The following is a 12,629-nucleotide window of genomic DNA, read 5'->3' as shown; positions in this document are numbered from 1 at the left end:
AGCAGAGTTGCCTGCCTTAATTTCAATTTCTATATTCTTTATAGCTGTATATATTTTTGCTCTGTAGAGAGAGCCATTCAGCATTGCAGGGCTTTAAAAAATATAATGAATCATGGTATCATTTCAAGATATATAGATTTCAATCTTCTTTTCATCTGTTCTTTGTGTTTGTTCTTTTCAGTCTGACACATTAAAATCTAATAAGCTAAATGTAAGACACCTACAGACTTTCGCATGTTTTTTAACTCTAAAGCATTAAAAATTTATTATTGGTAGTTAAAAGTACAAAGCATATCAGTACCTTAAATAGGAAGATATCTGGAAACCAAGGAATGTGGGGCTATCTCATATTGATTTTCTTACATGGATATATTCTATGTTAAACCGAGGAATGTGGGGCTATCTCATATTGATTCTCTTACATGGATATATTCTATGTTAAATGTAATGATCTTTGTCCCAGATCGTAGATGTTTTTGTCTCAAATGTCTTTAATGAAATGAAATTTTGAGCTTCTGGGTATGTGTTTAAAGTGTGTATGTGCAATTTAGAATATATGATTCATTGCCTACTAAGAAATAGAATCATCATATGAAATTCTACAGTTTTATTATTTATTTCAGTTTTTGATTCTTGGGGTTGAGCACACTCTGCCCGTGAGCTGTACTCCATGCTACTAGTTATGTTTTACTTCCAGGTATCTGATGTTTGTGTCACGATTTTGACTTAGAAGACTTCACTTACCCAAGTCAGTTACCTTTCAAACAAATTATGGATAGGGACTTTTATAGTTGTTCTTTATTGAGATATTTAAAAATGTACCTTGATTTTGTTATCAAGAGAAATGTTACTTCATTTAAAAGCAATCTAGTTTCTAGCAAGTTCACATACACAATATGTATATGCATACACACAAATACATGTACATACAGTAAACAGGATTGGTAGCATAGGCAAATACAGTGAAGCAAACTAATGTCACAGCCATTTAGTCTACAGTTCAGATCATGCCTATCCCTTTCAGATTTTACTTGTCTTACAGATTTGTGTACTAAGGACTAATTTGTACATTGTTAATTTTCTATTTTGTAAACTGTCTTTAGCTCATGTATAACAGCCTATGTATTATCACTTTTTTTTTTTTTTTTTTTTTTTTTTGGTTTTTCGAGACAGAATTTCTCTGTAGCTTTGGTGCCTGTCCTGGAACTAGCTCTTGTAGACCAGGCTGGCCTAGAACTCCCAGAGATCCTCCTGCCTCTGCCTCCTGAGTTCTAGGATTAAAGGCGTGCGCCACCACCGCCCGGCGGTATTATCACATATTTTTATACCTAAATTTGATATATAAATAGTGCTGTTTGTTACATGACTCTATAGTAGAAATAAAGAAATAAAAAACTTTAAATTAAGAGCTGACAGTATTAGGGGATTTTTTGGTGACTACTTACTTAATATAGAAAATGGTGCTTTTGGATTTTAGAAAAGGGAACAACTTGCTGAGAGTGGCCTACAAAGGAGTTGCTAAAGAGAAGACATTGACACTACTCTTGAACGGATTTGTTTATTAGAGCCAGGTGATCTAGACTAGGACTCCAGAAATGATAAGACACATATATATATCTAGGGAAGAATTGAAGTAAGTAGACTTGATTGAAATATTGGGTTCACATTGCTGGGAGGAATAAAGTACAGTTCAAAGGAAATATAAGTTTGAAGCCAGATTGTTGGACTGGAAGTAGTGGAATTGTAAGAGAAGCAGAGAATTGAATGAGAAAAACTCTGATGGACTAAACTGTCAGAGGGGTCAGGAATGGGTACACAAATAATGCAGTAAGACAGACTCATATATATATATGAGAGCATGTGAGGCTGCATCAAAAGACAGTTCTTTTCTGGTTTTTCAAGGCAGGGTTTCTCTGTAGCTTTTGGAGCCTACCCGGGAACTAGCTCTTGTAGACCAGGCTGGCCTCGAACTCACAGAGATCCGCCTGCCTCTGCCTCCCGAGTCCTGGGATTAAAGGCACACGTCACTAACGCCCAGCCCAAAAGACAGTTCTTAGGTGCAGGAATTGTGTTTGTAGATGTATCAGTTGGGACTGGACACCACACAATCTCTACAGTTTGATCTGTTATGCTTTTCTGTAATGATTCCCATTTGTTGCAGAGAGAAATTTCTGTGAAGAGAGATTAGAACTACACTTATTTGTGGGAAAAAGGATAAGTATTTAGAGTGTAGTGAGGAATTATGCTGGTGTAGTAAATTAGTTGTTGTAGGTTCTTCTCTGAGATTCATGACTTTACTAGCCCTGGGATGCATGATTTATATTATATTTATATTTTATATTAATTAAAAATGTTTTATATATTTACATTTTATATTATAATTAAAAAATTTTAAAGCAGTCCTGCATTTAAATCCAGAGGCAAGTGATAAAAAGCCTGTAAAAATGAAAAGGCAACAGAAGGAGTAGCTGTTTGTATCTGATGAAAATGATTTATTTTAACAAAGTCGATTTTGTCAGTGAAATATGTCCTGAGTAATGTTGTGCATACACTCATACACATGAGTATAATTTGTGAGAGACACCAGCAGTCAAGCATATCACGACATAGGAAACAGTACATGTGAAGGCTACTTTAAAACTTTGGAACCTAAAGACAAAAAAAGAATTAAATATTACAGATAAGCATATAATGGCTGAAGGTAAATTTTATTGAGAAGGGGATAGTAGGACCTGTTTGTAGATAGAAATAAACTGAGGGAGAGAAATAGCCCAATGAACAGTGCTGCAAAGCCATAACTCAGGGACGTTATTGATGTGGAGAAAAAGAACACTGATCTTAAGATACCTGGTTTTGGGGAATGTCTGTTAGTTGTGCCTCTTTGGTCAATTATTTATTGTGGAGTCCAGTTATTGAAGCCTGGGACATTAAGTGCCTCACAACAATTAGTTGATTTAGTGTAACTTTGTTTTTGCAGGAGCCATTCTCTGTTTTGTTGGTATTAAGGCCAAAGCTTGGCTGACATAATGAGTTGATAAAAACCTTTCTATACTGTATTACTTTTAAATTATTTTTGAGTTTTCTAGCTTTATTTTGATCACAGATAGTGGAATATCTTACTAGCAGCTATCAAAGTCTAGAACTTGATCAAGTTCCTCAGTTGAGTTGTCCACTGAGACTCATCTCAGTTTCTTCCTGATACCAGACTGCTGAGTGATGTTTATCAGGGGTGATATTTGTTACTATTTTATTTTATGTACTTGCTGGATAATAGTCTAATGGTCTTGTAAGTAAGTACAGCATTTTCCTATTCTGTTAAAATATTTTGTGGTTTTCCTGTACAATTTTTATTATATAGAAGCTATTGCTACCTGTAGACTGTTCTTAGTAAGAATTTGAATGTGTAGCACTATGGAGCATCCTGGTCATGAACATGGAATTTGGTGTCCATCAATCCAGGTTGAAATTGGTCTATTTACAGCTTTAAAACCTAATACTAATTCCACTTCTTCAAGTATAAAGTAGAATTCAGAATTCATAGATTTGAGACTCAATGCTAATGGCTAAAAGATTTTTAATGTTTAAGTACTGAGTAGTGTGTGTTTGTTTGTGGAAGAAGCTTAGTTACCTTCAGACTTACTAAATCATGCTCATAGGCCTCAGAAATGCTTTTAGTTTAATGTTTAGTGAGTAAATAAATAGTCAGATGAGATCTTGAGTCTCTGAAAATCAATGCCTTGACTCATGGGTAGTTTTTCTATGATAGAAATGAGTTTAGCTACTTTAGCTTTATTAGGTATTCTTAAGAACTATTGGGCTTTCTGTTCCAAATTTGTATTTTTTTTTTTTTTTTTATGAATGTGTTTAGAATTCTGGTAGCCATGGTTGATCTAGCACAGGCTCCAGTCCTTGTGATTCTACGGTGAATTTTATAAGGAGTACTGTTAGAAGTAGTTGAACACAAAAACAGTTGCTCTTTTCAAGATTAATAGCAGCCCTGGTAAGTCTTTTATGGTTTGGAGCATTCACTTCTTAGGCCCAGTTCCTTGGTCTTCCTTGATAGGTTTGCTGACTTGTTTTTATCTATAGTGCTGGAAGAATGAAGTGTCACAGAGTGGACTCTGGCATTAGTCGACCAGGGACTATTTTGCAGCTCCTGAACCTCTCTGAACCCGACAACCTAATACATCTAAATAGATTAGTACCTTTCCTAGAGTACAGTAAGCCCTCAGTAAATATTAGGCCATTGCTGCTAATGCTGCTGTACTTTGGAACAATGAGGATTAAATGCTGAGTAAAGAAGAATTTTGACTAATTCACTCAACATGCTCCCTGGCATGTTCCAATACTCACAACTTCCCATTCATTGTGAATTGCTAACTGGTATATGATTCTATAGCTGTAACAAAGCTTTCCTATATCTCTGACTAGAAGAATGAATATCTAGGTTAATATATTCTCAAAGTTAATATATTCTAAACCCAATGAGGTTTTAGAATTATATTTGTACAATAGCACATGTGTAAATTCATCTGCTCATCTAATTGTACAGATGCTGTTGACTGAGTACTTGGATATGAAAAACACACGTACTGCATCAGAACCATCAGCTCAACTAAGCTATGCCAGTACTGGACGAGAGTTCGCAGCCTTTTTTGCCAAGAAGAAACCACAAAGGCCAAAGAATTCACTTTTCAAGTAAGTATCCCAGTATTAGAGAGAGAGTGCTAGCTGTGAAGAGTATTCTGAGCTGGAGGACTTCTTAGGCATCCTTAGCCACACAGTTACTGCCCTGATGCAGTTTGTGGGAAGTGAACATAGTCTGTTTTCTTTCATGTTGTCTTCTGTCAGGTGGGATGACTGTTATAGAATATAACGCTGAGTACATGTTTAAAGCTTGATTCTAGAAAATTTTGCACAAAATAAAGGAAAGCGAAACTTCCCAGGTGTTTCTGGAGAATTTTATAGGAAATGAAATACATCCTCACTGAAAAATCAAGCCTCAAGTGCCAAGAAATAACCCTTGTTAAAAGAGTTATGCAGCTCTTCCTAGCTGAGCAGTATTGGGCTTTATGTGGTTAGATCCTTAATAAAGGAGCTATCCAAAAGGTTTTTAAGTTTTCCTAATTACTATGTTAGTGAACTCTACCAAGACATGTGCTCAGAGTATGTATTTCTTAGTAACAGTTAACTGTTTATAAGTTAAGACTGATGTTGATATTACTAATAGCTGGTGCTGATTGAATGCTTATTAAGTACAGGGTTTGATAAACACTAAGTTTATCAAAGTTATTCCAGTTAAGCAGTTTAATTCGGTATTAACAAAATTTCAGCAACTGTAGCAGCAGTATTGAACCTCTACTCTGAACTTAGTGCTATAAATATAAAAGTCTTCACAAACAAAAAGTGATGTATGAGAGAAATTAAATTATGTAAAGTAACAGCTAGCAAGTGGCAGTGAAGATACAAACAAGACTCACTCTGGAATCCAGTTCCTGTCCCCAGCTGGTTGAAAATAAAACACCTTGCCAGATGTGGCACATGCCTTCAGTCCCAGCACTCTGGAGGCAGAGGCAGGTGAATCTTTGAGTCAAGGCCAGCCTGGTCTACAGAGCAAGTTCCAGGACAGCCAGAGCTACACAGAGAAACCCTGTGTCCAAAAAAAACAAAACAACAACAGCAAAAAAAACCCAAAAAAGAAAAAGCCTTTTAACACAACACAAGTGACAAATCACAGTAGCAGTAGCCTGTAGAGACAGTGTTTCTTTTTGCTCAAATAAGGACATTAAAAACAACACGTGAACAACACTTGCCAAAAGCCAGTGTGCCTGTGGCCTGAATTTAACCATACCCATATTCTTTTCTCATCTTTAAATCTGAATGATGATCTTCATAAACCACATAATTTTAGTTGCCAAAAGGAAAAAAAATTAAAAGAAATAAGCACATTGTACACGTTTTATTTGTTGGATCCATGGGGGTTGCACAAAGGTGGGGACAGACCACTAAGTCCAGTAAACGAGAAGCAAACTTTATTCCGGGAAAAATTAAAAAAAAAAAAAAATCTCCATGTGGTACAAAAGTTTTATCAGCTGAGACCATAGCCAGAGATGCGTTTGTAAGGACAGCTTTTGACCCTCCGTCTTATATTAAGAAGCATTAGGCAATTAGCAAAAGAGCTTTTACAGTTTGGAGGTAAAACTGAGATACAAATTACCCTTCTTTACAATTTCCATTAATAGGTTTTTTCAGTTAAACTAGTGTTTGTATGTAGCCCATTGTTTTTCTCTGGCACTTGCTCATGGTGTTTACTGAAGCTCTGTATTCCTCTGATACTGCCACTTTTGCATAGCAGCAAAGGGTATGGGACAACATAAAGCCAAAAAGTCAATTCACTTACATTAAAAAGTTAACTCAGCTCACATCAATTGCTGGTCACGAGTGGCCAGAGGGCTATCTAAAAGCTGATCATCAATTTGCAGAGCATCCCTCAGTTGGCAGAGGGCTGCTTTAGCCTTGCAAATAGAGCTATTTGTAAAACAAAGTAAACCACTGTTAATAGTTAGTCCTTAAACTGCTGAGAAAACTGCTGACAGTTAGCTCCCATTCTCCTAGGCTTACAACTTTATAGTTCTTTATTTTTACATTTTTATTTTTGGAATCTACAGTTTTAAATTCTTATTCTTGAGCTCTTCATTATTTATTCATATTTTTACTTAGTTTTTTTAGTTTTTGAATTTGCTTAATATTTAAACTTGATTATAAATATAACTTTAAAAGTAATAAAACATATATGTATGTATATGTAAGTATGTATGTATTATTTGTATTCCCCTCCCCCTTCCTTATTGCTTAAGTGGTTTTGGTGCTTTTCTCTCTCTTCAGCCTTGTACTCCTGTTTTGGGTACATATTACTTTCATATTCTTATGTCACTCAGTCTATTTCTCCCTCCCTGCCTGTCTCCTTACTCTTTTTCTCTCTCCCTTTCTCCCTTTCTCCCTCCCTGCCCCTCTCCCTCACTTCCTTCCTTGTCCTCTCTCCTTTGAAAGCTTTTACCCTTTGCTCTATATACTTTTTCTTTTTATGATAAACACTAAGACCAAAAAGCAAATTTGGGATGGAGGGTCTTATTTGGCTTCAACTTCCACATTAGTTTATTATTGAGACAGTTAGGGCAGAAACGGAAACAGGACATATGGGAGAACAGGATAGCACTGCTTACTGATTTGTTCTTTACCTCTGGGTTTCTCACCAAACTTTTTAATACAGTGCAGGCTTGCTTGATTAGGCATAGTAACATCCACTATGGGCTGGGCCCTCCCATACCAATTAGCACTACAGGCCCATCTGATCAAGGCTTATCTTCATTAACATTCTCTTCCCCCAGGTTTATATCTTATTGACAATAAAAACTAACTAGTACACCCTTCTAAGCTTATTGCAGATAAGGCTTTAGGCTTTAATATGTCATACTCTCAACCATCACTGTCTTCAGACTCAGACCATGCAAACACATTCTGTCATTTAGCATTGGTTAAATTGTGGTATAGGGGTGGGGAGGGGTGGGAGAAAGAAAAACCCCTAATTGTTAGAAATGCAGAAAAAAATTTAATTTAAATAATTGTTACACATTTATTATTATTGGTCAGTAGTAAAACTCATCCTTGTCCCAGAACTGGGCAGTTATACAGATCTGCTCACTTTTAACATGGTTCTACTGTTAATTAGCCATGCAGGCCTGAGTAGGTCTCATATCTGAGCATGCCTCAGTGCCTTTGGCTATAAAATAAGGAGGTGAGGCTGAAGAATCTCTCTTGCCTTTTATAGTATAAAATTATCTCAATCTGTGACTTGTTGCAAATATAAAAAGAATCATGAATAGCAAGTCTATCAAGTCATAAAGGAGATTGTGGAGAGCTATAATCTGTTTCTATCGAATTTGTTAAGGACTTTATTACCCTCCTTAATTGCCCTTAGCCAAGGTTAATTGTGTTTGAGTTCTCTCTTATTGTACACCATGTGCTTCTCTATTTTTCGCTTGAGAGTTTGTTTTTTCCTTTGCCATCTCTGATCAATAGCTGTCAGCAGGCTTTTTGGAGGTCAGTGGCTTCTTTTCTGCACTTGACTGGCAGGTGGCACTTTTTAAGTACTGCACACTTTGCCTTCCTCCAGGTTCTTTGTGCCTCTTAGTTCCTGGTAGGGTGCATAGAGCAGATCAAGTAACTGAAGTATTTCCTTCACAGGCTGGTACTCTTCTTGGTATTCATCTTCCTTGTCAAGAACTGGATAAAAGAGACATGATTAAGAAAATGATGTTCCTTTCTTGTTGCTAGTTACTGATCCCATGGACTCTGTTGCTCTCTCCTTATGTTGTTGACCCATTAGTGGCAAAATTCTTAGAAGGATTCCTTCTTTTATCAGCTTCTTATTCTGGCTTTGAAAGTCTCAGATTTAAAATGGAATCTGTTACTCATCAAAGACTTGCTATTTGATATAGTCATAATTTTACTTTGTTTTATTTTTACCTGTAATCTATTCTTTATGAATAATTTGATTTGTGTTTCTTGTTTTAGCTTTTAGAGATCCATTCTTTACCGTAACAAGTCTGTTTCTCATGTTTCTTACCTTTGTAAACAATTCTGGACAATATCTAATGCTGTGTGGCAGGCCAAAAACTAGCAGCCATTTGGAAACAGTCTTTTTAGAATATTTAGAAAGAAACCAGTGATGCCTTGCTCTTTGATGTTACTTGTTCATTTGTAGAGTCTCCTATGCACTAGTCTTTTAACTCAACAATTCAGAAAGAGAACAGCTCTGAATAGCCAATATATCTACTGAAGCAACCAGTAGTCAATGATGGGCACTAGCATAATTAGAATAACTTTGTAGGATACATTTGTTGTTCTGTATCTAAGCATCCTGGCAGATGATGACAACGACTACATTGATGGTAATGTTGATTTGAAGGTAAAGGGAAGTGGAGGTAGGTCAGGATTAGTCTATGTGACATGGACAGTGAGAACAACATTCAAATACTAGAGGAGCAGTAACAGGGGTATTGTTAATAAACTAAGGGTTGGTCAGCTGTCTCTGGCTTTTTTATGATATAGCCAAAAAAAAAAAAAGCCATAATTATAATTGTTATACTCCAGGAAATGTTTTACATACCAGAACACAATAGAATAGAATTTTTTGGGAGTACATAGTTAGATGTCATTTATGTGACTTAACCATGTGGTACTGTGTGTTGCATTGTAGGTTCGAATCATCCTCTCATGCTATCAGCATGAGCGCCTATCTGCGAGAACAGAGAAGGGAACTCTATAGTCGGAGTGGAGAACTGCAAGGTAGGTGATTGGATTTCCTCTCTGGAGGACAATCTGCAATGTGTATAGCATGTGTTTTATGTTCTACATTTATAAAGTTTTCCTTAGATAACAAATTTTAATGAATTAGTAATCCTTTTCCAGTATCATTCCCCAACATCTGCTATAAAAGCTTCTGAAACTAATACTGTGACTACAAAGAATGCATTGCCACTGAGGTGTGGATTGTAAGCAGATGAAATGAGACCAGGTTGAGTCTATTCACAGTTAAGTAGGATGCTAGTCTGTTATGGTGGCCACCATGGTTTCCATTTGCTTACTGTTTTTAAAGCCTTCTTGAGCATGACAGGGGAAGGGAAAGCTCAGCCTCTGTCATGAGAAGGGCACAGGGGTGCTTCTGGATGGTGTGCGTTAACATTTACATTGATATGTAGGCTACTGGGAACCCACTTGTTGTTACGAAAGAGTTCTATTTTGCAGAGTACAATACTTTGAATATAAATTATAATATAAATAAAATAAAAATCAAGGTTGATGACATTTCCTTTAGTGACAAAAAATAGATAATAACTTTCTTAGGTATCTGGTCGGGTTTCTGTTGCTGTGAAGAGACACCATGACCTTGGTAACTCTTATAAAGGAAAACATTTATTGAGGCTAGCTTGCAGGTTCACATATTTAGTCTGTTATCGTCTTGGTGGGAAGCATGGAGGTGCACAGGCAGATATGGTACTGGAGAAGGAGCTGAGAGTTCTACATCTGGAACAGCAGGCAGCAGGAAGTCAGTGATACTGGGTCTGGCTTAAGCATCTGAAACCCCAAAGTCCAACCTCAGTGACAGACCTACTTCAGTAAGTCCACACCTCCTACTCCCTGTCAGATAGTGCCACTCCCTAATGATCAAGCAATCAGGTATCATATATGTGATCCTATGGGGCCATTTCTATTTGAACTACCACACTAACCATGATAAATTTAATCTATGAAGATGGATTTGTGAGGATCTCCTAAGCATTGTAGGTATTGGAAGAAATAAAAGTCCAATTCAAAGAAATTTAAGATGGAGCTTTAAGGTCTAGGTCAGATATTGAGACGTGTTCACACGTCTGTGGGCACATTCAGCCCACCATATCTGTATATTCTTTATGAAATTGCATCTTTGCCGAACATGTATATGGCTCTATTGTCATGGCCTAAATACTACAAGAGGACAGCTATTTCTATAGCATTTGTATTATATTAGGTATTATAAGATAAAGATGCTTTAAAGTAGCAATAGTGGATGTTTGTAAGTCATGTTTAGATCCTGTATCACTTTATGTAAGAGATTTGAACATCTCTCGGTATTGTTATCTATAGGGATGACCATACACATACCCTAAACAGACACCGCAACAACAGTATGGAGACATACATACTAACAACTAGTCAAATTTTATGAATAGAATTATTAGAGGAGTTCAGAGAATGGGATGATTACTTTAGAACTCTGGACTTAAGAGAGAAGGATATGAAGACTTTTACAGTCTTGGATACACTGGAATACTTTGATTATTCTGCTGTGAGTAGCCTCCACAGTTAACTTGGTTGGTCAGACTCATCATAGGTTTTTCTTAGATCACCAGTCAGCCTTTCTGGGTTTTAAGACTACTACTTAGTCATCCTATCTCCACCTCTATTACTAACCTGTTAACGTACAAATGTTCTCAAAAAACCTTTTTGTGCTCTCTCATATTGCATCATAGTAATTGCTCCAAGAACATACGAACCAGGCCGGGCGGTGGTGGCGCACGCCTTTAATCCCAGCACTTGGCAGGCAGAAGCAGGCGAATCTCTGTGAGTTTGAGGCCAGCCTGGTCTACAAGAGCTAGTTCCAGGACAGGCTCCAAAGCTACAGAGAAACCCTGCCTTGAAAAACCAACCAAAAAAAAAAAAAAAAGAACATACGAACCAGAAGTAAAAGTCTAGAAATACGATCTATGTATTAGAGTGAGATTGGCATAGCAACATTTATTCATTTACCATTAAGTTGTTATGCTTCCTGATATGCTTCTTGGAGTCTGAATACATTAAACTCTTGAACGGTGACAAGTCCTCCTCCAAAGTTAATCCCTGACCATTTAATTTTTAAAAAAAATGAATAAATATTTTAAAGGGCAGTTTTAGGGTCACTCCAAAATTTAGTAGAAATTATAGAACATATGTAGGATCTCTGTGCTCAGCACAGTCTCCTCTGCTAACACCATCTCTGCACCATAGTAGTTAATCCCAGCACTTGGGAGGCAGAGGCAGGCGAATCTCTGTGAGTTTGAGGCCAGCCTGGTCTACAAGAGCTAGTTCCAGGACAGGCTCCAAAACCACAGAGAAACCCTGTCTTGAAAAATAAAAAAAATAAAAAAAAAAAAAGAATGAATTCTACTTAGTGTTACTTATTTTCCTTACTTATTCCTTGCTTCCCGCTCCATTTCCTAGTCTGTTTCTCATATGTATACACTCTTGGATTGTGACCCTGCTGTTGCTGTTTGGTGCTTCACTGCTACATCTTTCTCTTGTGTTGTATTTGTGAGTGTGTTCCATATTTTATCAAGGGCCAGTGCTTACTTGTCAGAGTTTATGACAATGCTGTAAGCTTCTTGAATGATTTGCTATCTATTTCTGGTGTTTCTTGTAGCACGTTTAAGGACAGATGTACCTAAACACTGGCTGACTGGCAGAATGAACAGGGCCAGTTAAGGTGTAGGATAGGATAGAGAGTTCACCTTGGTGGGAGGAAGAACCCTAACAGGTGTTGTGGCCATTGACAGTTTTTATCTTTCAGGTAGGTTTACATGCCTTTTTAAGTTTAAGGGAAAGGGACCATACATGAGTTTTTGTTCTTTGTAGTTACATTACACATAAGCTTTATTAAGTAGAAACATTGCTCTTAAACTTCCAGGTCCTGGAGGAAACTGCTTTATCTAAGTAGGGGGAAAAAGAAACAACTAAGTTACAAGATAGGAAATGGAAGAATCACTTTAATCAAATTTTCCCATCCTTTAAAACACTCACTGAAATACAGGACTTTCTAGCGGAAGTCTTTTGTACAAAGTGTGTTCATGATTTTAGGAATATCTTCAGTTACGAGAGAGGAAAGATAGTTAGCAAATGTATCATGTTCTTGATAGCCATTAAAAACTACTGTAGTGGGGGCTGGAGAGATGGCTCAGAGGTAAAGAGCACTGACTGCTCTTCCAGAGGTCCTGAGTTCAATTCCCAGCAACCACATGGTGGCTCACAACCATCTATAATGATATCTGGTGCCC

The 12,629-nt window shown here is 36.9% G+C and overlaps 1 protein-coding gene across 1 annotated transcript in view; it reads left to right on the top strand.

Moving 5' to 3' along the window:
- Nucleotides 1-12,629, top strand: part of Exoc4 (exocyst complex component 4) — a 756,055-nt gene that overhangs the window by 207,906 nt on the left and 535,520 nt on the right. The window contains exons 8-9 of the mRNA XM_057763023.1: nt 4,553-4,698; nt 9,260-9,348. Of these exons, the coding sequence (XP_057619006.1) occupies nt 4,553-4,698; nt 9,260-9,348 (235 nt within the window). The remainder of the gene's footprint in view (nt 1-4,552; nt 4,699-9,259; nt 9,349-12,629) is intronic.

Source organism: Chionomys nivalis, chromosome 1, assembly GCF_950005125.1.
Source record: "Chionomys nivalis chromosome 1, mChiNiv1.1, whole genome shotgun sequence".
NCBI classification, from domain to species: domain Eukaryota; kingdom Metazoa; phylum Chordata; class Mammalia; order Rodentia; family Cricetidae; genus Chionomys; species Chionomys nivalis.
The sequence above is the reverse complement of the archived record's forward strand: the minus strand, read 5'-3'. Positions and strand labels throughout refer to the sequence as shown.